The 26,110-nt window shown below is 34.2% G+C and overlaps 1 protein-coding gene across 1 annotated transcript in view; it reads right to left on the reverse strand.

The window, feature by feature from the left end:
* Positions 1-724: 724 nt before the first annotated feature.
* LOC107726260 (phosphatidylethanolamine N-methyltransferase) overlaps positions 725-26,110 on the reverse strand; it is a 49,473-nt gene continuing 24,087 nt past the window's right edge. The window contains exons 3-8 of the mRNA XM_016535791.1: positions 23,277-23,431; positions 20,638-20,753; positions 15,917-16,008; positions 13,828-13,937; positions 3,079-3,153; positions 725-810 (exon numbers count right to left, since the gene is read on the reverse strand). Coding sequence (XP_016391277.1) covers positions 756-810; positions 3,079-3,153; positions 13,828-13,937; positions 15,917-16,008; positions 20,638-20,753; positions 23,277-23,431 — 603 coding nt within the window. The 3' untranslated portion in view covers positions 725-755. The remainder of the gene's footprint in view (positions 811-3,078; positions 3,154-13,827; positions 13,938-15,916; positions 16,009-20,637; positions 20,754-23,276; positions 23,432-26,110) is intronic.

Consider the following 26,110-nt stretch of genomic DNA (forward strand, 5'->3'; position numbering starts at 1 on the left):
AACAATTGCTTCCTTTATGTTTATGATAGGTGATGCCATTAAAGAGCAGACTACACATTACAGAACGCTGGATATTTGACTGCTACAGTTGAAGATTGTCATTGCATTCACAGTCGGCCTTTCGTTTAAAAGAAAAGCTTAAAGCTTACATGAATGTGCAATTTGCAGCTTTGCTCTTTAACTTTATACTGTCAGTATATGTGACCCTGGAGCACAAAACCAGCCTTAAGTGTCAATTTTACGAAATTGAGATTTATGCACCATCTGAAAGCTGAATAAATGAGCTTTCCATTGATGTATGGTTTGTTAGGATCGGACAATATTTGGCTGAGATACAACTATTTGAAAATCTGGAATCTGAGGGTGCAAAAAAATCTAAATATTGAGAAAATCATCTTTAAAGTTGTTCAAATGAAGTTCTTAGCAATGCATATTACTAATCAAAAATTAAGTTTTGATATATTTATGGTAGGAAATTTACAAAATATCTTCATGGAACATGATCTTTACTGAATATCCTAATGATTTTTAGCATAAAAGACATTTTTTAAATTTTGACCCATACAATGTATTGTTGGCTATTGCTACAAATATACCCCAGCGACTTAAGACTGCTTTTGTGCTGCAGGGTCACTTATTATTCAAAACAATAATTTACAGTAAATGTTTACATCTGGAATCATCCCCATCCACAGTTTACCATCCAAGAGCTTTCAGTGTCAGCGTGGATCAGGAATCTGAAAACGAGTCCATCTTTATTTGTGCTTGCAGCGCTGGCTCCTCTGCCGATAGATCTCCTCCGTGAACGGTCTGCAAACATGAGAAGGTGAGCACAAACACAGATTGTAAATCTCAAGAGCAGCGCGGCGTACCAGCCTGTGCCTGGCTCCTGCGTGAGAGAGAGATGCTTGCCACAAATAGGGCAGAAAATAGGGCCTTAGTCACTGATGACACAACCGATCGTCAGCCAAATGAGGTGCGTAACCTTCAGAAAATGTTAAGAAAACATATGAGCAGTTTTACTAAGTGCTCAAATTAAATTTGGGACATACTAGTTTAAATACAACTGCAATCATTAACTTAAAATTTTTAAAATTCAACACATTATTTAAAAAAAAAAAAATTAAAGGAAATAAAAATGAAAATAAAATAATAAAATAAAATCAAAAGTGATGTAGAAAGGTCCAAATGACACTACTACTACAACAACTACTACTAACAAATTAAAATGTAACATTAAAATTTAAAATTGATATTAAATAAATTATTTACAAATAAAATAAAAAAATGTAAAACTTCTAAACACATTATTAACAATTTAAAATTTTATATTAAATGTGCTAAAAGATAAAATAAATAAAAAATATACATATTCAAAATTAAACACATTATTTAAAAGCAAAATCAAATTTAAATAAATAAAATTAAATAAAACAGTGATGTAGAGAGGTTCAGTTGATGCAACAACCAGGGTGTCACAATTTTAACAATTAACAAACATTAACTCCAAAACCAGAGACATTATTTTAAAATAAAATAAAATAAAATAAAATAAAATAAAAATGTGACCCTGCACCACAAAACCAGTCATAAGGGTAAATTTTTCGAAATTTATACATCATCTGAAAGCTGAATAAATAAACTTTCCATTAATGTATGGTTTGTTAGGATAGGACAATATTTGGCTGAGATACAACTATTTGAAAATCTGGAATCTGAGGGTGCAAAAAAATCTACTCTGCACACTCGGCCAGACTGCTAATAAGCTGTTGTTGTTTTTGTTTTAGTGCTAATAAAGTTAAATTCTCTGACCGTCTCGGTCGCCATAGAGACTTGACAGTGTATGTGTGAGTTTGAGTTTGAGTCCCATAGTTATTCCTGTCTCTACGGAGGAAAGTTGGCAGCTTTTCTGCTTAACCTTTCATTGCCGCAGTAGAGTCGTCGAGCGGCTGACCTTTACTCGCATCTTTTTTAGCGCGTCTCAGACAGTCGTTTGTGTAAGTAAAAAGGGAATAAGAACATGGCTGTGTCAAAAGCAAGTTTTTTTATATGCTTCATGCTTTTATATGTTTCAATAGCACAGTTTTAACCTTTTACAATCAAACTTTAGGTTACACTTTAATTTAAGGTGTCCTTGTTACAGTGTAATTATACATTTAAGTACTGAGTAATATTAATTAACTACATGTACTTACTATATGGTTAGGGTTAGGGTTAGGATTAGGGTTACTTGCATGTAATTATGCATAATTAATTGTTATTATAATAGTAAGTGCATGTAACATGTAACAAGGATACCTTAAAATAAAGAGTTACCAAACTTTACACTGGAATATAGATGAACTCAACAACTGAAATCTCCCTGCTTGTTATGGTATTATATATTAAATTGTTGGAATTTAATTTATGGAATTTATGAAATTTAATATAGAAATGATTATGTTTAACTGAGTTTTATAGAGGCCAAATTAACTGACATAAAGACATTGTTTTTATTGAGGTAGTTTCCTGACTATTTATAATTGCATAACTTTTATATATACAATTATAAATATATAAACATAATAATTATAATTTAGATTTTTTTTTTAGATCTTAGGACAATCTCTAGCTTTCCAAACCTGTAAAACTATGTGATCTTTTTTTCTGATATCTGAACTCATGACCACCCACTGTTAAAATGTTTGATTTGATCTATATAAAAAGACCAAATTAATTGTTATTATTATTGTTAATACTTTTTCAAAGGGGCCAATTCATCATTGTTTCTTTTTTTCTTTTTTTTTCTTTTTTATATAAATGGCTCTTTTCACACTTGCATAGCTTTCTGATGTCTTATGTCGTGTTTTTGTGCTTTTGCTGGTTGTGTAGCACCTACAGCTCTAGATGTCATTTTATGAAAGTTCCAATATTTAATACACAAAAATATTAAATCAAAAACAAAGTCTCTTTTTGGATAAATTTTTTTTCAAGTGGAACTCAAGGGAAAATGATAATGTACATTATAACCCCTATAAGGTAAATCCAATTATTTCAGAATCGATCATATATGGATTATGATACTGATAGCACACTTACCCTTCAAATGCAATAGCTACTTTATAGGACAAGTCGACCACTGCGGTCAGGATCACTCCGATAGGACTGGCATTCCTAAGACACACACACACACACACACACACACACACACATGTTCACTACACTCTTTTCTTCATGCATTGGTCAATTTTGAGCTATATTACGTCTATAGCATATCTTCTTTTAGACTAGTAGGGGGAAAAAAAACATTCAAAATACACATTTAAGTGCTTATTTTATTACAATTTATCTATTTGCGCCTGTAGATTTCAATTACAATACATATCCAGAAATCAGTAGCATTTACATACACCGAACTTTACAGCTTTATTCTGAACATTTAACTCTTTCTGGCAGTATCTTAAGAAATCCAAAATTCCCTCTGAAAAAAACTTTAATATATCAACAAAATCAAACCAGAATCTGGCTTTATCTAATGTTCAGATTTCTGTTCTGGAAATGCATCCATATTATTAGTGCATATTTAATTAAATAATGTCTCTTTTAATATTCAAGCATAATATTTTAGAAAACTTGTAATACAAACAAGTTTCTTACGAAACAGCAGTCTATGTTCGCACACACACACTCACTCACTCACTCACTCACTCACTCACTCTCTCACTCACTCACACACAGTCTCACACACAGTCTCACACACAGTCTCACACACAGTCTCACACACAGTCTCACACACAGTCTCACACACAGTCTCACACACAGTCTCACACACAGTCTCACACACAGTCTCACACACAGTCTCACACACAGTCTCACACACAGTCTCACACACAGTCTCACACACAGTCTCACACACAGTCTCACACACAGTCTCACACACAGTCTCACACACAGTCTCACACACAGTCTCACACACAGTCTCACACACAGTCTCACACACAGTCTCACACACAGTCTCACACACAGTCTCACACACAGTCTCACACACAGTCTCACACACAGTCTCACACACACACACACGCACACGCATGTAAATATACTAATCCAAACAAAAAGTTTTCAACAATGATTCATGCACACTATATTGTTTACATTCAAGTTTATAAAAGCAGTGGCTGTATCTGAATATGTAATATAAGGGCCGGCTACTTAAAGTGTATGTGTGTCTCAGTCTCTCCCTTGACCTGTTTCTACTGTTGTTAAGCAGAAAATACAGTCAGTTACTGATCATATTGTTGAATTCTCCTCCCTTCTGTTCATGAAAACAGCTTTTGATAAAAATCGTAACTGAAAACCATTTGTGCGTCAGTGCAGTAACTGCAGTCATAATGTAACAGAACCAGACAAACACCGGACACAGAAAGCCGTTTTCAGGAAGAATCTGAAAAGATGCAAGCCATTTTAGACGTAATTATCTGCACATAAGCCAATTAACTAGAATACCATCACATATTCAGTACAAGAGATAAGAATTACTGTAATTATGAATAATGTAAAACTAAAAGAATAACCTTCAGAGCAACAAAGCAAAATAGCTGATGGGTCGTCTCTGCAGGGTTTAAAGCTACAACATTTTGGGTTTTAGTCCAATCTTTAATCAGAATTTCATTTAATTTTCAATTAATTCATTTGGAAGGTCATACAACTTACAAAGCAAAACTTTGGGGCGTGTAAGATTTTTTAATGTTTTTAAATAAGTCTCTTATGCTCAGCAAGTCATTTATTTGATCAAAACATACAGTGAAAACAGTGATATTATGAAATATTATAGTTAATATAGTTAACTAAAACAAAACAAAATCTTTGTTAAAATAAACATTGTAAAAAAAAAAGGTTAAATGAAGTAAAACATAATACTTAAAAAATATACATTTTAGGAATGCTCTCAAAAACTCTACGTCCTGTCAATTAATAAATGTATAATTTATAAACTATTACAGCAACACCTTCAGCTTGACTAGAAGATCAGTGATGAATACTTTCCCATACAGAGAGACAAAGGCAGACATTATTTTGTGGAAGATAGAAGGGTGAATCTCACCAAACCTGTCAAGAACATGTTTCATTCAAACTGAACCCCAAAATCGAATGAATTAATTTTATTTGGCAAAACAAAGCCTGTTTGAGAACCTGTTTTCAGTTCATTTACATGCATTGTGCTATTATTCTAATTTAAGCAATGCATAACAATCTCATTCTTATTACTGCAGTACAAAGTAACAATAAAAATAAATAATAATACACTCTAAAAAATGCTGGGTTGTTTCAACCCAACTTTGGGTCAAATATGGACTAACCCAACCATTGGGTTAACTTTTTACATTAAATTTTTAACCCAAAAGTTGGGTTAGTCCATATTTGACCCAAAGTTGGGTTGAAACAACCCAGCATTTTTTAGAGTGTAATAATTACAATATATTATCTGAAGAAATAAATTACTTGTTTATCATGGTATTATTTGTTTTATCTTAATTCATACTGATTTAGATTGTAATTCTACATTTTCAGTAATGAATTGTAAAGTATGCATTCATCATATATTGATTTATATTTAAGTAATTAAAATCACCTTTGAGAATAATGGGAATTACATATATATACTTCTAGACTTATTACAATGATGATAATCAGGATGGAAATGCTTAACTGTCATGTAAATAAAATAAAATAGAAATAATTATTTTAAATAAATTAAAAATAAAATAAAATTACATTTAATAAAAAAAAAAAATTAATGCAAGAAAAGACATTATACTTCATTGTTTAATGCAAAATATAAAATTGTTTCTTTTGATTTTAGGGTGAAGTGTGAGGTATTTCATGCGACTGGCTGGTTTTCTTGAGGTCAGGGTGGCCTAACATGCATGTTTCTGCTTTGTTTGTCTGGGTTTATTGTCTCCTGACAGATACTTACCCTTAGATAACCACTCTTCATCCTCCGCCTGCGCTGCTGCTGGTTAATTATTAGCTTCGACAGATGAAGCTCTAACAGTGTGACCTGGTTAAGGTCTACTTTAGTTCGTTCTTCACACTTTTACGCAGTCTATGGCCCTCGAAACAAGTTCTTGCCATTGAGACACACTTTTTAGAGCAGCATCTAATTCACTAGTTATTTGCAATGAAATTATTTAATTATTAAACGGCCGAAATTAGTTATTTGTGATTCAGCAGTGAACGCATGCATATAAACAAGCATGGAAACTGATTTTATTAAGGCCTTTGACATTTTTTTTTCGACTCATGTCGAGAATCTGCTCCACAAAAAAAATTTCTTTTCTTTAAAACCTTAAATTTCCTACAGTAGAGCGTTAACTTACTGAAAAGGACAGATGTGGTATATTCACATGATCTGACCTTTTCCTTTAACTCATTTTCAATGCAAACTGAACTTTTTCGTGCTGTGAAACCCAGTGCCGAACTACATTATATAAGCTTCTGGGAAACATTCATTCAATGCAAATATGACTTCTTCAGAGAAAGACATCAAGTGCCCTTCATAAATGACCATTTGGGTTAATCCCATCCTACTGGCCAATCAAAACCAGAATATCTAATGAAAACAGTGATGTCGAGCACCTCTGGGCGCAGTATAACGTGAAGCTCATTACCCAAACGGCAGCCTTCATTGCAATAAATATTAATGACAGTTCAGTCTTGACCTAATTGCGGCCTCACCGAGGGAATAAAAGACCGGGAACTGGGTTAATATGAAGCTTTAAGGAGACTTCTGTCATCATATCTCGCCCTCATGTCTTTTCAAACCTGGACGGCTTTCATAAAAGTGATCCATTCATCTTCTGAAGCCATAAGAAAGGAATCAGTAACGGAGCAGCTGAACTGGAGATCTGAATCAGGAAGATTCATGAATGATTCATTCAGACCAGTTTTGTGAACCAGATCAGGTGATTCAGTGATTCAAACGATTCTGATTCGAAAGAGTGATTCTTCTTCACCAGCAGAAGAATATACAGCCCCGCATAAGTCTTATGAAATACTTTTATGATGTTTTTATGCATCCAGGCTCCATATTTAGGCCTAAATTTAAGATTTATGTATTTGAATCACAATTTGAAATCATTTCCATGCATTTGGATTGCAGTTTTAACAAAGTACCCAGTTAACAGGGAACGTTCTGGCAAGGTTTTCTCAAAGTTATGAACAAACATTATTTCAACGTTAATTCTGAGTTATCTGGTCTTTAATAACATTCTCAAAGCAAACTTTTTCCTGAAACGTTTGATGGACGTTCATCTAACATTTTTCAAATGTTACAATTTTGATTCAGAACATTCCAAAAAAATCAAAAGTAACATTCCTAAAATGTTTTAAAACTGAGAATTCCTTGTTTGTATCACCAAGGGGGGGAAAAAAAGTTTTTAAAACATTTAAACGTTTTGAACATTCAGAAATAACGTTTTCATGGGAAAACATTCTTAGAACATGTTTTTGTTAACTGCGTTAACTTAATGTCATGCATATTTATGTCACGCAAAAATGAAACGGGTCAGATTTCTGTAATAGTACTAATAACTGAATGTGTTTTAAATGCACAACAACCAGGTTTATATATTTATCATCAATATTTATCATATTTATGCCATGATTTTTGAGTGCAGAAATCGGACCCATTTCTGTATGACTCACAAATCTGCATCACTTAAAGTTTATTAGTTTATGTTAATTAAAAATGTGATGGAAATTTGGAAATGCAATGCAAATACACATATCTTAAATTCAGGCTAAATATATTTTTTAAGTGTAGCTGCATGGACTACAGTGATAAGCTGTAAGCCAACCTTTATGGTTATGAAACGCTTCTTTTCAAGCATTTAAACTTCATCTTTTATGATTCCTGCGCACATCGACCCAGTTTTTGAGCTCCGGATGCTGATATACAGAGTCTTAGTCACAGGTCTGTAAAATAATGACCAAAATTGCTTAAAATGACCTCCTCAAAGTCTTCCTCATGTCCGCTCACATTTGTTTGTGCATTAGTTACCTAACAAGCGGCCTTCTGCATCATGAGAGGAAGTAGGTTAATCTGATGCAGGTTGGAGTGGAGGAACATGGAGGAAAACAGGCAGAATCTGCAGGCTTTTTCTGCCAATATTGTGGACTTGATTGCACAGACACATCAATGAACTGACTTGAAAAATTGAGTGTTTACTATTGTCCTCTTGCATTATCGACACACTATTACCCTGTTTAACACTGTAAAGCTGCTTTGACACAATCTGTATTGTATAATTGTGACTTGACTCATGTTTTGTGAGCTGATTTTGGAGCAGAATCTCTGGATAATGGATTTAAATATTGTAAAATGTGTTGCTGTTAACACCACTGTGTAACTTACTGTGTAACACTGTGTAAGTGTAGCTTTTTTTATTTTATATATATATATATATATATATACTGTATTTGTTTTCCATAATATTCTTACTTTAGTATTTAAAATATTACAAAAATACACTAACTGAACACCATAAGTGTAAGTTTTTTCATTAATAAACTATGTTTTCCCCTTAATATTTTTCTTTAAATATTTTGCATTTTGAGGGGATTTCGTGGTAATAAATATTTACTTCTAAATTATTCACCATTTCCATTTAAATAATACATTTTCATTTCATTAAAAAAAAAACACATTTTATACTATTTTTCAGTTCATTCAATACTTAAAACAGAGAAAAGGCTTTTAAAATCCAATGAATGGAGGCAGATTACCCTTACGAAAAAGAAGTTTATTCAAGTGTGCTATTAGTATACTTCTTTTAAACTAAAAAATAGGAAAGTATACTTTCAGTCTAATTTTTATGTACTTCTCAGAAATATACTTAAAATGACATTTAAGTATACTTGACTTATACTTAGAAAAAGTCTAAATATATTTGAGCTATACTTGTGCGCCGAGAACGTTTTCATTGTTATACTGTAGGGGGCGCTAGTACACATCTTCTGTACAGAATTTCCAAAAAACACAAGTGAAGAAGAAACCGAAACAACAAATGCTTCCACATGTATTCTAACACGATCATCAGACATAAAACAATATCAAAACTGTGCAACATTATGGAATAAAATGTCGACCAATGAAGAGGTAATAATAACTGTCAAGCTTTGGGGTGTTGATCGACTTTACCTACGTTTTGATTATCACTCTGAATCTAATTCATAGTCTTTTTTCAGCTTTTTGTTCAAAATGTTGTTGATTTCTTTATTTTTTTTATTTATGAAACTTATCCACATTCAAGTGTTTAAAAAAAGAATGCATGAAGCTAGAATAAAAAATTTTTGTTTACAAGCAGATACCCTGTTCTTTCTTTTGATGTTTTGTATGTTCAGATATTCATGTAACAAAATATATACAAATTAATACCTAAATAGGGACATAGTAGTATACTTAAAGTATGATGTAAAGTTCACTTAAAGAAAACTTACGAGTATACTTGCAGTATAAAACTACCAAACTAGTAGTTTACTGAGACTATACTTCAAAGTGTACTAAAAATGCTACTACAAGTATTTAATTAGTAAACTATCAGTATACCTATAAGTTCACTTTTAGTATAGTTGCAGTACAAACTAAACATTTTGATGTAAACTAGTTGTGTACTCAAAGTTTACTACTGTTATACTTAAAGTATACTTAAAAGTATACTTTTATATACTAGAAAGTGGGCCAATTTAGTCCCAAGGAGTATTGAAATAGTACACTTACAAGTATACTACTAGTACACTGAGATTTGTATACTTACTACATAAAGTATACTTAAAAATATACTTGAACTTTACTTAAGTATACTTAATAAAATAAACTTGAAGTATACTACTTTTTGGTAAGGGTAGTGCTATCTGGTGGAAAGAAATAAAGAAAATTATAGCTCTCTCTATATAAAATATATATGTTTCTAATCTTGCCATGAATTTTAGGGCCTCGCTCCAAAATAAAGTGACAGCTTGATGATGTAAAGCCAATAGTTTTAAAGTTGTTGTCCTTCGAAAGACTATAACAGCTAAAAGTCAAAGCTAATAGTGAGACTACATGTATCATGATGATAATGTTAAAAATGCATTAGAATTTACAATCACTGTCGAGCGGAAACCTCAAAGCCTGTGTGTTCGAAACCGCTACTTTTCAGGACATGGAAAAAAACACATCTTTAAAATAATTAACACTTGTCAGAGTTGATATTGTGGCTTTATATAGGGTCAGACACAAACTATTGTTTAAAGACCTTTTCTAATCATGCCCATGATTTTTCGAACCAATCAGGCAAAGTAAAATTAATTAAAATAATTGTTTTTTTTCACTCTCAGAAAAAAAGGTACAAAAAGTTGACACCAGGGCGGTACCTTTTCAAAAGGTACAATTTTGTACCTTTTAGGTACTAAGATGTACACTTTAGATACTAATATGAACCTTTAAGGTACCAACATGGACTCTTTAGGTACAAAGTTGTGCCTTTTGAAAAGGTACCACCCCTGTGACAACTTTTGTACCTTTTTTTTCTGAGAGTGTATAAAATGACTAAACAGTAGCAGAGGGTTAAATAGCCTTGCAACTGCACTACAAATAAACCGGCCGAAACGACAAATGCAAGGGATGGGTTATATGCGCAGTAGAGCTCTGTGAATGACAGCCAGCGAACAGCACGGTGAAAGATGCAGATCTTTCAGCACAGATTGCATGTAAACCTGCCTGTCTGTCGCTCACCGATCCTCTGAAATCACAAAGCAAACGCAACTCACTACGTCACAGTTACTGATACACATCTACAGATGCAATTTAAACTGCTTCATTGACAAAAAAAGCTCTCACAAGCTCTTGTTCTTGAACAAAGAAACATTCCTCTCAGTTTCAGATAAGAGATTGAGTCTCCTTAAGGCTGAAATCCTACAATCACAGTTTGCGGTTACCTGAGAGACCTGCACACCTGTTATTAGATCATTCATGAGGATACTCAAGACAAAAAAGTGCTGTACTAATACACAATCCTCATGGTGTATACATTTCAAGATATCTTATATCAATGTTTTTTATTTCAAAATGTGAGGCAAGAAATGTAATGAATGCATGCATGCAAAAAACTGAAAATTAATAATAATAACAGCTAAATATCTATAAAATAATATAGATAGCATGAAATACTATTAAAATTCATGTTAAAATTCATCACAAGATGATTAGAAAAAATTTGATTTTTAAAAAAATATATTATTTGATATAATAACAGGCAAATATGATCTAAAATAATATTAATTAATTAAAATATATTATTAAAATATATAATAATAGTAATATTAAGTAATTAAAATTCCTGACAACAGGATTAGAAAATTAAGATTTGATGGCCAGTAAGAAATATTCATGATTGATATATTTTCTCTGATGAAGCAAAACCACAAAACATCATTTTTTGATTTAATAACAGCCAAATACTATGTAAAATTATATAAAATAAAATACAAAATCATGACAAGATTAGAAAATTAAGAAAATGGTGATGACTAATTAAGAGATGACTCATACATTCTCATAGATGAAGTAAAAAAAAAACAAAACCAGATACTAATTATGATATTATAATATAGACAGATATTATCTAACATGATATTAAATAATAGCAAAATTAATGACAACAAGATTAGAAAATTAAGATGTGATGGACAGTAATATATTTTGATATAGACAAATATTATCTAACATAATATCAAATACTATTACAATTCATGACAACAAGATTAGAAAATTAAGTTGTGATATCCAGTAAGAAATATTCATGATCTAGATCTGGCAATATCATGTGTGTTAAAAAGGTACATTTTTGCTAACATTAAAGTAAATAAATGAGTTTGCCCGGACAGAATTATTGAAAGGCATATAAAAGCGTGTGTGTGAATGTGCCTTCACTACACGTGGGCTGTAAGAGCCACTCTCATCTGACATTTCATGGAAAGTAACTAGTTTCTTTTCACTAATGCATGCTAATGCAGCAGCACAAATGAAAGAACACAATCTCCAGTTAACCCGGATAATTAGCACAGAAAATAAGCCCAGCACAGTGTGTTCATGCTGAAAAACACACTGCAGACATCTCAGTTTGTTTTACAAACCCAATTATTAGAACTGAACATCACATCTAATATATGCAGGTGATCCGATGGGATGTACAGTAGGTGTTTAGGCAGTGCAAGTTGTCTTTGGTTGCTATAGTAATGATGTAGGCTTTTAGCACGATGCCAAACTGGGAAATCTGTGCTCTACTCTGTCTGTACAAGGTTTTTTCTCCATTTCTGTCACCGATGGAAGTTTGGTGCCTTTGGTTTGCTTAGTTGGGGACGCTTGACTGATTGCACAGACACTATTAGAAGAGAACTGAATCACTGACATCACTGAATCATCAATGAACTGACTTTATCTGGAAAATGACTCTTTGCATTATTGACCATCTATTTTCCTGTTTGACTCTGTAAAGCTGCTTTGACACAATCAGTATTGTATAAAGCGCTATATAAATAAACATGACTTGTACAGGCATGATGCTGGAGTGCAGGAGCTACTTAATTTCCTGCTGCATTGCCGCACAGAACCGAGGAAATTAGAGCTGCGCCGGTTGCATGCTGTTCTCTCATGACTTCAGCTGATTTACTAACTTCTTGTTATTGTTGTGTTCTCAGCACCTATTCTTAACCTCTATGGCGCATGCAGTATGACGTCACATGCGTGTCAGGACCAGGATGATGAAATAAACCACCTGCACTGCCAATGAAATCTGATCTAACAAGATTTTGAAATTGATAGAAATGCGGTTTGTATGGAATTTGTGTGGGTTTTTTTTCACTCAGTGAGAAGAGAATGATTTTTCTACTCCAGTAAACTTATTTCAGTTTTTCTACTTCAAAACATCACGTTTAATTCAATGAGTTTCTTTGTAGTTGTTCGTGAAATTTACTAGGAATTTATGAGTGAAAATCATTTAAACACCTTTTTTTTTTTTTTTTTTTTTTTTATGATTTGAGGCTCACCAGCATTTTACTTCTAGCTCTGAAATAATTTCAGGAATAATTCCCGAATTTCTGCTTTCACACATGCAATTAAAAAAAAACACTATGGAATATTGGATAAAATAGAAATGTAAGATGTAGACATGGGGGTGACTCATTTTGCATAAATCGCTTGTGGCTTTGATTAATTATTTGGTTTTGCATCTATTTTAGGGTACACTATGAAAGAAAATTATATTTTTTAATTCAGAAAGGATGCATTAAATTGATTAAAAGTGACAGTAACTATATTTAAAATGTTACAAAATCTGAAATGTTTCTTGAGCATCAAATCAGCATATTAGAATGATTTCTGAAGATCATGTGACACTGAAGAATGGAGTAATGATGCTGAAAATACAGCTTTGATCACAGGAATACATTACAGTTTAACAGAGATTCACATAGAAAACAGCTATTTTAAATACTAATAATATTTCACAATATTACAGTTTTTACTGGATTTTCATCAAATGGTGAGTACAGAGTGCTTTCAAAAAACTTGAAACATTTGAACAGTAGTGTATATTATTGCTATATTTTATACAAACTACTATGTGTGCTTTACTTTTCTGTAAATTCATGTAATGTTCTTCAAATCAAGAAAAGCAGATCATAACAGCTTGTTTGAAAGTGGTCGAGGTGGATGGATAAGACTGTGCACCTTTGTATGATTGTGTATTGAAACTAGCATTAAGATGCTTGATCTCCTACAGAGCAGATAGGAACATTTGGTCAATCTACCAGTGAATGGACAAAGAGTAGATGGAAAAGAGGAGAGGATGAAGGAGGAACAGCATGAGAGGTGGTTTAAGAGTGTGCCGTGTGTTGGCGTAGTGCCTACGTGGTTCTTCCTGATCAAGAGAGGTTAGACGACATGTAAGAGGGCTTGGAAACATTAACAGCGAGCGTGTGTGTTGACGTTGATTAGTGGAAGAAACTGTATTAGCTTTTTTTTTTTTTGTCACTGAAATGTACTGGTGGAGGAAGCACTTTACCGACAGAGCCTCAGTGAAAAAACATGCATCTACCTACATTTCTGCAAAACACCAAAAACGTACCTGTACATACAATTCACTGCAGTTTCCATCTGAAATGAACACCAGTGGCAGTAAAACACCAACAACCTTTATTCCTTTTCACACAGATTATGATTACAGTGGCAGATTGTCGATTAATGAAGACTTATTTTTGTGCACAATACTATGTTATGAGCTCAAAACACTTTTACCACAGTGCATGATTTGTAAACTAATACATTTTGATGTTGTCATCTCATAAGCAGCTCCATATGTGTGTCTTTTCTGATGTAGTAAACTTGCTCGGTAGCGCACCCGGTGCAGCATTGCACTTGTGATGAGAAGCGCTCGGGTACGAGTCCGTCAAACACCAGTCACCATAAAAGAGCTCAGAGACTTGTAGAAGCAAGATAACATGACATGGTTGCTGCTTTTGTTAACACTATCGGGTAGGTTTAGAGTCGGTTTTAGTTGTTATTTTCACACGTGATACATTAACCTTTTAGTGACCAAAACATTGTCAGATTCGCATTCATCAGTTTCAGATAAAACTGAACTTGCGTTTAGTGCCATTCACTGGACATTTCACTTTGAAAGTGTTGCAAAATGCAAAAAAGCAGCATAATATCATTTTAAAAACGTCACCACAGGCATGTATTTCCAATGAGCCTGAGGTACTTTTTAAACTCGCTTACGGTAACAATTTAAAAGAAAGCTGGTGAAATCTTTGACTTTTTACTTATCAAAGTAAAAATCACTTATACTGCAGTATAAGCAGTACTGAAAAATGTATAGTTGCTGCTGCTTCTAACTGTCCCCGGTTTTTTTCTTGTGCAAATGTTCAAAGCTTTCAGTAATGCAAAAAAGCAGCATAATATCATTTTAAAAACGTCACCACAGGCATGTATTTCCAATGAGCCTGAGGTACTTTTTAAACTCGCTTACGGTAACAATTTAAAAGAAAGCTGGTGAAATCTTTGACTTTTTCAACTTTAAATATAGAGCTGTGTGATAATATATTTAACCTTTTATGTCTTTGTAAGAAACAAATCCATCATTAAGAAGTTTTTAACTTCAAACTGGTTTTTTTCCAGCTAAAATACAAGTCCATAATCCATAATAACACTTCCTCCAGTGAAAAAGTGGTCTGGTCTTTTAACTGAAGTCCAAAATAGCTCTAAACAAATATGTGGCTGGATTTTGATGTGAGAGACAACAGGAGATTGACTTTTCACTGGAGGAAGCATTATTATGGATTATGGACTCGTATTATAGTTAAAAACGTCTTAATGCTGGATTTGTTTCAGCTTTTGTCTTCTCCAGATGTTAACTGATGGACTGGAGTGCTGTGGATTACTTGTGGATTATTGTGATGTTTTTAATCAGCTGTTTGGACTCTCATTATGACGGCACCCATTCACTGCAGAGCATCCATTGCTGAGACACTGATGCAATGCTACATTCCTCCAAACCTGATGAAGAAACAAACTCATCCTAATCTTGGATGGCCCGAGTGTGAGCACATTTTCAGCAAATGCTAATTTTTAGGTGAACTATTCCTAAGCATACAAAAATATTACAGTATTAGTTGTTTGTTGATAATGTGAGGTAAATATTAATTTACAAACTAGAGACAAACTAGACAAATTGACTCCCGCTATCTAACCAATTAGCTGCCACGCATCCGCTGCCAAGCTAGCCTTTCAGCGGGTGAACTGATGATTCATGTCATGACGCAGCACAAGTGTTTTCATATCCCTGGCACAAGCATGCGAGGGTCAATGGGCTACACGTGTCCATATTTCTCTCTCTACACATGGCTGGCAGCCGGTCTCTTTCATGCCTGGGGCATCTGACGCATGAGCACACAGGCATAGACTACGCTGGACTGGATCGATTTTAGAAACTGAGACACACAGAGCGGCCAACAGTAAAGAGCTTTACAGTTTAGGAGACCACGGGCCGTTTGCTCCATCAACGGTTGCCTAGTGAACAAACTAGCAGACCGCTCACTGTTGTCAAGGTTTTATAAAGTCCACATTCACAACCAAATAAATAAATTGTTCACACGTCAAACCCGGTGGCGTCAAACAGTTGCTACAAAATAGATCCGATTCTTGCATCATTTCAAGTCGTTTTCAAATTACACATTTCTTTCTCGGCATGAGACGCATTCAGCTTTTCTGATTGGCGACAGAGAGGTTTATTTTATCTATAGGTCTAGGTTTATATTCTTTGAAAAACATAAAAAATATGACAAAATTCATCAGTCTTTTTTTATTTATGTTTCCATTTTGACTGAAAAAAACGTAGTCATTAAATATTTGTTTAAAAAGGTATATGCACATACAATACAAACAAAACTTTATTGTATGTGTACATTGTTTGGAAACATTTTTTTTATAGTTTTATTTTTTTATGTTACATATAACAAATTTGTGATAAAATGCATGTTATTTTGCGTGCAACTAATATATATGTATATGTATACATAACACCAATAATGATAATATGATAATATACAGTTTTTTTTTATTTTGAGCTTGTTACTTACTTACTTTATTAGCAAATATTTAATTACTGCAATGATTTTTAAAACATAAATTGAGAAAATAAACAATGAAATGACACTGATGAGTTAATTTACTAATACGTCTTTCAACTGCTCTATCAGGCGCCATATTAATTCAACAGCTGAATCAGACAAACAAGACTGTGGGATCCGTCTGTGCTGCTTCAAAACCTGAGCAGACGAAGATGAGATGTTACACAAACACTGCTTTCCCAAATCTCCAGCAGGTTTGCTCGAGCAGGCCTGGAAGACAGATTTCCAGGAAGGCCACTGATCTCTCCAGCTTCGAGCAAATCAGTTTTATGAAAACTCAGCCGTTTAATGAAGAATCATGATTCAGCGTGGACTGAATCTGAGATATACTGCAATAATGATCATACAGGGAGAAAAGAAAAGTGCATCAAATGTGCATGTTGAGGACTCATAACTAACTAGCTTAAGCTAACTGCTCTGTTTCCAGGTCATCCTGAACAAAAGGCAGGTTTGATTTCATCATCTGGTTCCAACAGCTGAGAAGTAGAGCACCTTTTGTCATCAGGACTGTGTAACTAGCCCCACAATATCTGGGTTTTAACCCTCCTTTCCTCTTTTTCTCTGACCCAGTTTTAGGACAAAAGTCTGATGGTAACATGCACCTGGCTGTCCGAGTTTCTTTTCTTTAGGTTTCATTTTTCGGAGCATGAATTTCTCTGTTATTCTCTCTGTTATATACCGCTCAGCTGTTATGAATGAAAACACACTTCATTCACCAATACAAAGCAATACTGAACTGATTACTTGTGTAAATCATAATGCAGGTTAGCAGGTGGAAGAGGAGCTTTGTGCAGACATTCATTCATCAGTAACACTTTACTTTAAGAAAAATACTTCTAAAGCATTTATTAATCTCAGTTCATGTTGATTTACAGCATTGTATCTGTTAACATTATTTAATGGACCTCAGCTAACATGAACTAACAATAAATATCGACATTTTTTTAAACCAATGTTAATAAATTGTAATAAATACTGTCAATTGTTAGTTAATGCATTAACGAACATAATGAGACCTTAATATACAGTGTTTCCCATTCATTTACCATAAAAACTGGAGTAAAACATTGACACAACTGTGCATTTTAAACTCTCTGATGAATTACTTATTAATTTACAACGGGGAAAAACATGTTTATTTTTACGTTAAAATAACAAACATTTTTAATGGTAAATGTTAAAAATCAAAACTGATAGGTGTTTTAAAACTAAAGCTTAAATAATATATATTGCCTTTATATATTGTCTTAAAATGTAATAACAACACGTTTTAACTGCAGCACACACACACACACACTCACACACACACACTCACACACACACACACACACACACTCTCTCTCTCTCTCATAATGCAGGTTAGCAGGTGGAAGAGGAGCTTTGTGCAGACATTCATTCATCAGTAACACTTTACTTTAAGAAAAATACTTCTAAAGCATTTATTAATCTCAGTTCATGTTGATTTACAGCATTGTATCTGTTAACATTATTTAATGGACCTCAGCTAACATGAACTAACAATAAATATCTACATTTTTTTAAACCAATGTTAATAAATTGTAATAAATACTGTCAATTGTTAGTTAATGCATTAACGAACATAATGAGACCTTAATATACAGTGTTTCCCATTCATTTAACATAAAAACTGGAGTAAAACATTGACACAACTGTGCATTTTAAACTCTCTGATGAATTACTTATTAATTTACAACGGGAAAAAACATGTTTATTTTTACGTTAAAATAACACAAACATTTTTAATGGTAAATGTTAAAAATCAAAACTGATAGGTGTTTTAAAACTAAAGCTTAAATAATATATATTGCCTTTATATATTGTCTTAAAATGTAATAACAACACGTTTTAACTGCAGCACACACACACACACACTCACACACACACACTCACACACACACACGCACTTAAATATACAAATGAAGCATTATCTACTTAAATATGCATACATTTCTATTTTAAAACCATCGCTAATGTGGTTGCATTTACACTAGCATCTATCTATCTATCTGTCTGTCTGTCTATCTATCTGTCTATCTATCCGTCTATCTATCCATCTATCTATCTATCTATCTATCTAAAACCATTCAAAATTCAATATTTCAATTCAAACTATTTTTAAACAAAAAAAAATTGCATTTCGATTCATTTTAGTTCTGCTTCCTTACAAATTGCAATTCAAACATCCTATAGTTGCAATCGCAATTCTTTTGGCCGGTTGAATAAACTGTTTAGACTAGTCTTAAAAAGTTAGTTATCTAATTTGTTTTCATCAAGACTGGTCATAAAAGGTAGACTGGCCCAATCTGAATCAGAAAAGTAAAAGTAAGACTAATTTGAACTAATCAAACTAGCTCTTAAGACGGTCTTAACTTAGTGGCTCTGTTTGTCCAACAGGCCCCAGGAATGAATTTTAAACTGCATTCTCAATTCAATTCTGAGTGATGCACAGATGCATTGATAGACTTCAACAGAAATAATACTAGAAAAAAGCACTATTAATTTAGTCATTTTGGCACAACATACATGGGTTTTATAACGGCAAAGGCACAATAAATGTTTCCATCCACCAACTGCTGGTCCCTTTGTAAAATGTCCAGTAAAAGCCGGCTGACCTACATCAGAGCTCTCACTGACTGTGATTGGTCAGAAACAGGTGTCCACACGAACTACATTTGAGGTACAGCATGGTCAGTGTAGGTCAGATGTAGAGGTGTGAACGCTGACAATCACAATGAGTTAGAACATCCTCACAGAACATTACGTGCCTTTTAGACGTGTGTTGGATGAGCATTGCTAACCTCGGGTCTCTGAAATACAGTCGAAAAACGGACACTAAAAGATGACTAACCACGCATATGTTTATATTTGAAGAAATTAATGCATTCAATTGATCAAAAGTGACAGTAAAGACATTTATAATGTTTCAAAGGATTTCTATCTCAAATAAATGCTGTTCTTTTGAACTTTCTATTCATCTGTGAATCCTGAAAAATAAAATGCATCACAGTTTTCACAAAAATATTGTGCAGCACGACCGTTTTCAACATTGATAATAATCAGAAATGTTTCTTGAGCAGCAAATCAGCATATTAGAATGATTTCTGAAGATCATGTGACACTGAAGACTGGAGTAATGATGCTGAAAATACAGCTGCGCATCACAGTTTTACAATATATTCACATAGAAAACAGTTAGTTAAAAAAGTAATAATATTTCAGAATATGACTGTATTTTTGGCCAAATAAATGTAGAAGCCATTTCTTTCAAAATCGTACAGACCACAAACAAACCGTACTGTATATGTAAAACTAAAAAAACATTTTTCCTCAACTGTCAATGACAGGTGACTTGAGAAAATTAGGCAGAAATAAATATATATTTTTTACCAGGCATGAAACAGCATGTGCATTATTTAATTAAAAAAGGCAGAACAAATTGGGGAAACATGTCAAATTTTTTAATTAATTAATTTATGTTGTTATTTAATCAAATTATAAAAATGAAAGAAATCAGTAAAGAAATGTCACTATAATACTATTCTGTATTTCATAATAATTATTTTCATTTATATAAATATTATTATTGTTATTATCATTTTAGTAGTAGTAGTAGAATTGTACAATTAAACAACAGCACAATAACAATACAAATATTTTTGGTTGTTTTTTTTCTTTGCTTTCAAACGTTAAACCATAGAGCTTTTATTTTGGAGGAAAACTGCAGGTAAACCATTCTCATGCATCGTTAGCATTAATAAAACAGCTACCGGCTGTTTTTATACTTGCCAACACTGATTTTTACTCACATTTGGCGCTTGGCACTTGGCGAGTGTTCATTTTAGGCTCTGTTTGTAAGGCATGTGTATGAAAGGATGGATGTGGAGCAGAAGCATAAGTGGATGGATTTACCGAGAAAAGTGCCAGTAACTCCAAGAGCCATGAAGCTGCTGATCACAAACACTGATCCCAGCGCCATGAGAGCTGCTCCTGCGTATACATGTGTGCGTTCTCCAGCGAGGATGACCCTTCATGGCCACAGTAATACTGACAGACAAACACAGGCAGTGGAAATCATTAAAAGTTCAAATATAACCTTCCAATCTGCCTTTGTTTTCTCACGTAATACAGTGGTGTGAATAAAAGAAGCGATGCATCCACCGCAGGTCTTTGTCTCAATGACATACAGTAAATTGATGATTTGCGCCGAAGCAAAAGTGGGTCAGAAAGATAAGATTGATAAGACTGTGATCGCAGGCTTTCCTTTGAGGAGGCACAGATGGGATACAGGCTGCTTCCGATGCGTTAGTCACTGGACTGTTTGTCAGACAGACGGATCGAAAAAATGAAGCCGAGTGCACATTGAAAAACTCCAACACATCTGACATTAAATATTCACAAATATGTTAAAAACCCACTTTTGCGAACTAGTCCTAGGGTTTTCGGCTCGATCTCGATCAAACCACTGCAGTGATATTCTCTGGACTCTCTAGATCAATAATTATCAAAAAAAATTGGATTTTGTTCTTTGGTTACCTTTAACGGGGTCATTTAGAAAAGGGGTGTGGCCAAATATACCCAAAAACCTAAACGAAAACTCAAAACTGGACTCTTAGCAAGCATGCAAAGTTTCATGGAGATCGGACCATAGGTGGCGCTATAACAGTTGAAAAGGCCTCAAAAATACAATATTTGTATATAGAAAATGACCTCAAATTGTAGAACATGTACATATATTCACAAATCTTCATATCATATGATAGATCTCCTCATTCTGAACAACTTTGCCTCTTATTCACAAATATGTTAAAAACCCACTTTTGCGAACTAGTCCTAGGGTTTTCGGCTCGATCTCGATCAAACCACTGCAGTGATATTCTCTGGACTCTCTAGATCAATAATTATCAAAAAAAATTGGATTTTGTTCTTTGGTTACCTTTAACGGGGTCATTTAGAAAAGGGGCGTGGCCAAATATACCCAAAAACCTAAACGAAAACTCAAAACTGGACTCTTAGCAAGCATGCAAAGTTTCATGGCGATCGGATCATAGGTGGCGCTATAACAGTTGAAAAGGCCTCAAAAATACAATATTTGTATATAGAAAATGACCTCAAATTGTAGAACATGTACATATATTCACAAATCTTCATATCATATGATAGATCTCCTCATTCTGAACAACTTTGCCTCTGGGACCAATGCTGTCAACCAAATTGTTCATTAAAGCAACACATTTGTGAAATTATCATTCAAGAGCATGCTATTTTAAAGGTTTCTCAGTGATGCATCATCATTTTTAACAGCTAATGTTGTTTTCTAGGCACTGCGGTGGGTAATCCTGACCGATTTACTGTGAGCTCTGAGATTAAGTCATAATGATGAGGGATATTATAGATAACGAAAATTAGAGCTATGAAATATACTTTTGTTACATGAAATATATTAAAATATAAAAAAGCTAAACTTACTGTATTTCAGCTTGTTGCCAAGGCAACATTTCTCATTTTCATTTAGTTTAACATGATGGACTAAAATAACTAAAACTGAAACTGAAATAAAAATGAATAAAAAACTATATAGACATTTAAAAGAAATGAAACTAATAAAATGACTAAAACTTTAACTTAAAATGAAAATATAAAAATAAAAAAATTATTGAAATTGTTAACACAAAATGAATAATAATAATAATAATAAATACATTTAAGTTTATATAGAGCCTTGAAAGGAGCTGCTTTACATAGTAAATTGATAAAAACATCAAAAATTATTTAATACATAAACAATAAATAAACAAACAAACTAAAAGCAAACCTAAACAACACGTTTTGAGATAAGATTTAAAACGTAAGATTCATATTACTGACTTTATACTTGTAAACAATAATACATATTTGCTGATGGGGTCATAAAAATACAATTATTTTCCTTTTGAATCAAGTTTATTTTTCTGATGTACTTGATTTTTTTTTTTTGTCTTGTTTTTCTTTGCAAATATCTAAAAATTCTTAAATCAGATACATTTAATTAAGAAGCAAAATGAGTTAAGTCTTATTTTCTGGAAAAAAAATCAAAATTAAGTTTAAGCATAAAACAAGAAATAAAAGTTGACCTTTTTCTAACCCTCATTGGCAGATATTTTTATTTATTTATAATATCTCAAGTCATTTCTCAAATAAATGTATTTTGTACTGGAGAGCAAGACAAAAATACTTTTTAAAAAGTCATTTTTTTGCAGTGTACCTTGAGATGAGCTGGAAATGCTGCAAAAAGTGTTCATATTTTCTTTGCTGTGTCCTCCCCAAAGCTTTCATACCACTTCAGTGAACAAACAAACGCTAAACTGAAAAAGCTGAATCCTAAAAACACTTCTTATGAGACCGTGTCCCACTGCTCTATTTCCTATTACGCTCCACACATCGACACACTCTCAGAAAAAAGGTACAAAAGCTGTCACTGGGGCGGTACCCATTCAAAAGACACTAAATTGCACCATTTACTGTAGGTATTAACATGCACCTTTAGGGGTAAATAAGGTACAAAGGTGTACCTGTTGAAAGGGTCCCACCCCAGTAAGAGCTTTTGGCCAAGGATGAAATGATTTTTAGAAGGTAGAAGAAGAAGAGAAGGAAAGGTCAGTGTTACGGAGGAGACCGTAATGTCTGTTTTCTGGGTCACGGCTACACAAAGATTTGACAACTTCATCTGGGATAAAGATACACGAAAATGGTTTAACTGTTAATTATAATAATTTTGCTCAAAAAAATTTAATCACGATTATTGTCATCAAACAGCGAAAATGACCATGTGAAAGAAAACAGACTGGCTGTGTTACGCTTTTATTTGAGCATAATATTGCAATAGAGATTTACATGTCTGTGTTTTCAGAATGGTTGCCAGGTTGGGATGATTAAGTAAACACAAGACGGGCGGGGCTATCTGAATGTGCCAAGGATGAAATGATTTTTAGAAGGTAGAAGAAGAAGAGAAGGAAAGGTCAGTGTTACGGAGGAGACCGTAATGTCTGTTTTCTGGGTCACGGCTACACAAAGATTTGACAACTTCATCTGGGATAAAGATACACGAAAATGGTTTAACTGTTAATTATAATAATTTTGCTCAAAAAAATTTAATCACGATTATTGTCATCAAACAGCGAAAATGACCATGTGAAAGAAAACAGACTGGCTGTGTTACGCTTTTATTTGAGCATAATATTGCAATAGAGATTTACATGTCTGTGTTTTCAGAATGGTTGCCAGGTTGGGATGATTAAGTAAAGCACGAGACGGGCGGGGCTATCTGAATGTGAGACAGGGGCTATCTGAATGTGGGCGGGGCTATCTAAATGTGAAGCAGGGGCTATCTGAGTGTGGGTGTGGCTGTCTGAGTGTGGGCGGGGCTATCTGAATTCGGGCGGGGCATTGTATATGTCTGTGTTTTCAGAATGGTTGCCAGGTTGGGATGATTAAGTAAATCACGAGACAGAAAAAGTTTCGACGTATGAAAAAAAAGCTCAGTTTGGGGGATTTAAGCTCTTGACATCTGGCAACCACAGCAATGCACGATAACGCAAATGCCAAATGAACATGAAAAGTTTTCAGGATGAATAACCAGCGGGCAAATATTGTAGGCGATTATGCTTTATAAATCAAGAGAAGCATGATCACAATTAAAGTACATTTTATTGTGCAGTCCTAATACACTGATTTATATCACGCAATTCTGTCTTTTTTCAAAGAAATTTTGAAATAAAGTCACAATTACCTTTTTTAATTATTTTTTTTTTGACTCCACAGCAAAAATAAGCTTCCATACATCTAAAGTGAAATTGAAACACCTTAAATATACTTTTAAGTGTATTTTTTTTAACATTAAAATACATTACATGCATCAAGATGCCTCGGTGAGGAGCTCTCCAGTTGTTTTAATGTTTTTGTTAGTTTTTTCCCTCTTTTTTAAACACAATAAATTTTACCAGGGATGAACTGCTGAACATTCGGCAGTACAAACCACACAATATTCAACTGGTTTTTGATTACTCAGACGTTTCATTTATTCATTTTTAAACAACACGATACTAATGCTTTAACTTAGGAAGAGTTCAGAAATCAATATTTTGGTCCACAGCTTTCATGCATCTTGGCATGCTCTCCACCAGTCTTTCACATTGCTGTTGGGTGACTTTATGCCACTCTTGGCGCAAAAATTCAAGCAGCTCGGATTTGTTAGATGGCTTGTGACCATCCATCTTCCTCTTGGTCACATTTCAGAGGTTTTCTATGGGGTTCAGGTCTGGAGATTGGGCTGGCCATGACAGGGTCTCCATCCACACCTTGTTTGACCTGGCTGTGTGGCGTGGAGCATAGTCCTGCTCTCAGAGTTGGAGAACATCGCCAGAGCAGAAGGAAGCAAGTTTTCTTCCAGGAAACCATGGCTTGATTCATGCACCCTTCACAAAGACAAATATGCCTGATTCCAGCTTTGCTGAAGCACCCCCAGATCATCACCGATGATCAAATTTCACAGTGGGTGCGAGTCACTGTGGCTTGTAGGCCTCTCCAGGTCTCCGTCTAACCATTAGAAGACCAGGTGTTGGGCAAAGCTGAAAACTGGACTCATCAGAGACTGTCCAATCCTTATGGTCTTTTGCAAACCTCAGCCTAGCTCTTCTTTGCTTCTCATTGATGAATGACTTTTTTTTCTAACTCTGCACAACTTCAGCCCGGCCCCCAGGAGCCTGTTACAAACCATTCTCGCCGTGCATTTCACACATTGCAGGTCACTTGATGTCATCCTGCAGTTGTTGAGGACATTCGAATGAGTTGGCCATCATCCGTGGAGAGGAGAGTCATTTTCGCCTCTGCCGCCAGTCTGTAGCTTTGTTCTCCCCAGTGTCTGCAGCTTGACCTTGTTTTTATGAACGGCTGTCTTTGAAATTTTAAGGATGGAAGCAATCTGACGCTCACTGTATCTCTCTGCCAGTAAAACCAGAACTGAACCCTTTTTTCCTCACTCAAATCTTTTCCTTTCAACTCTTTTGGCTTGATCAATAGGTATTATTTGATTCTAGGGCTGTTTCATTATTTGGGGGCGTGGATATATGAATGTGGGCGGGGCTATCTGAATGTGAGGCAGGGGCTATCTAAATGTGAAGCAGGGACTATCTGAGTGTGGGTGTGGCTATCTGAGTGTGGGTGTGACTGTCTGAGTGTGGGCGGGGCTATCTAAATGTGAAGCAGGGGTTATCTGAGTGTGGGTGGGGCTATCTGAGTGTGGGTGTGACTGTCTGAGTGTGGGCGGGGCAATCTAAATGTGAAGCAGGGGTTATCTGAGTGTGGGTGGGGTTATCTGAGTGTGGGTGTGACTGTCTGAGTGTGGGCG

This window comes from Sinocyclocheilus rhinocerous, unplaced genomic scaffold, assembly GCF_001515625.1.
Source record: "Sinocyclocheilus rhinocerous isolate Xijiao unplaced genomic scaffold, SAMN03320098_v1.1 scaffold546, whole genome shotgun sequence".
Taxonomy (NCBI): domain Eukaryota; kingdom Metazoa; phylum Chordata; class Actinopteri; order Cypriniformes; family Cyprinidae; genus Sinocyclocheilus; species Sinocyclocheilus rhinocerous.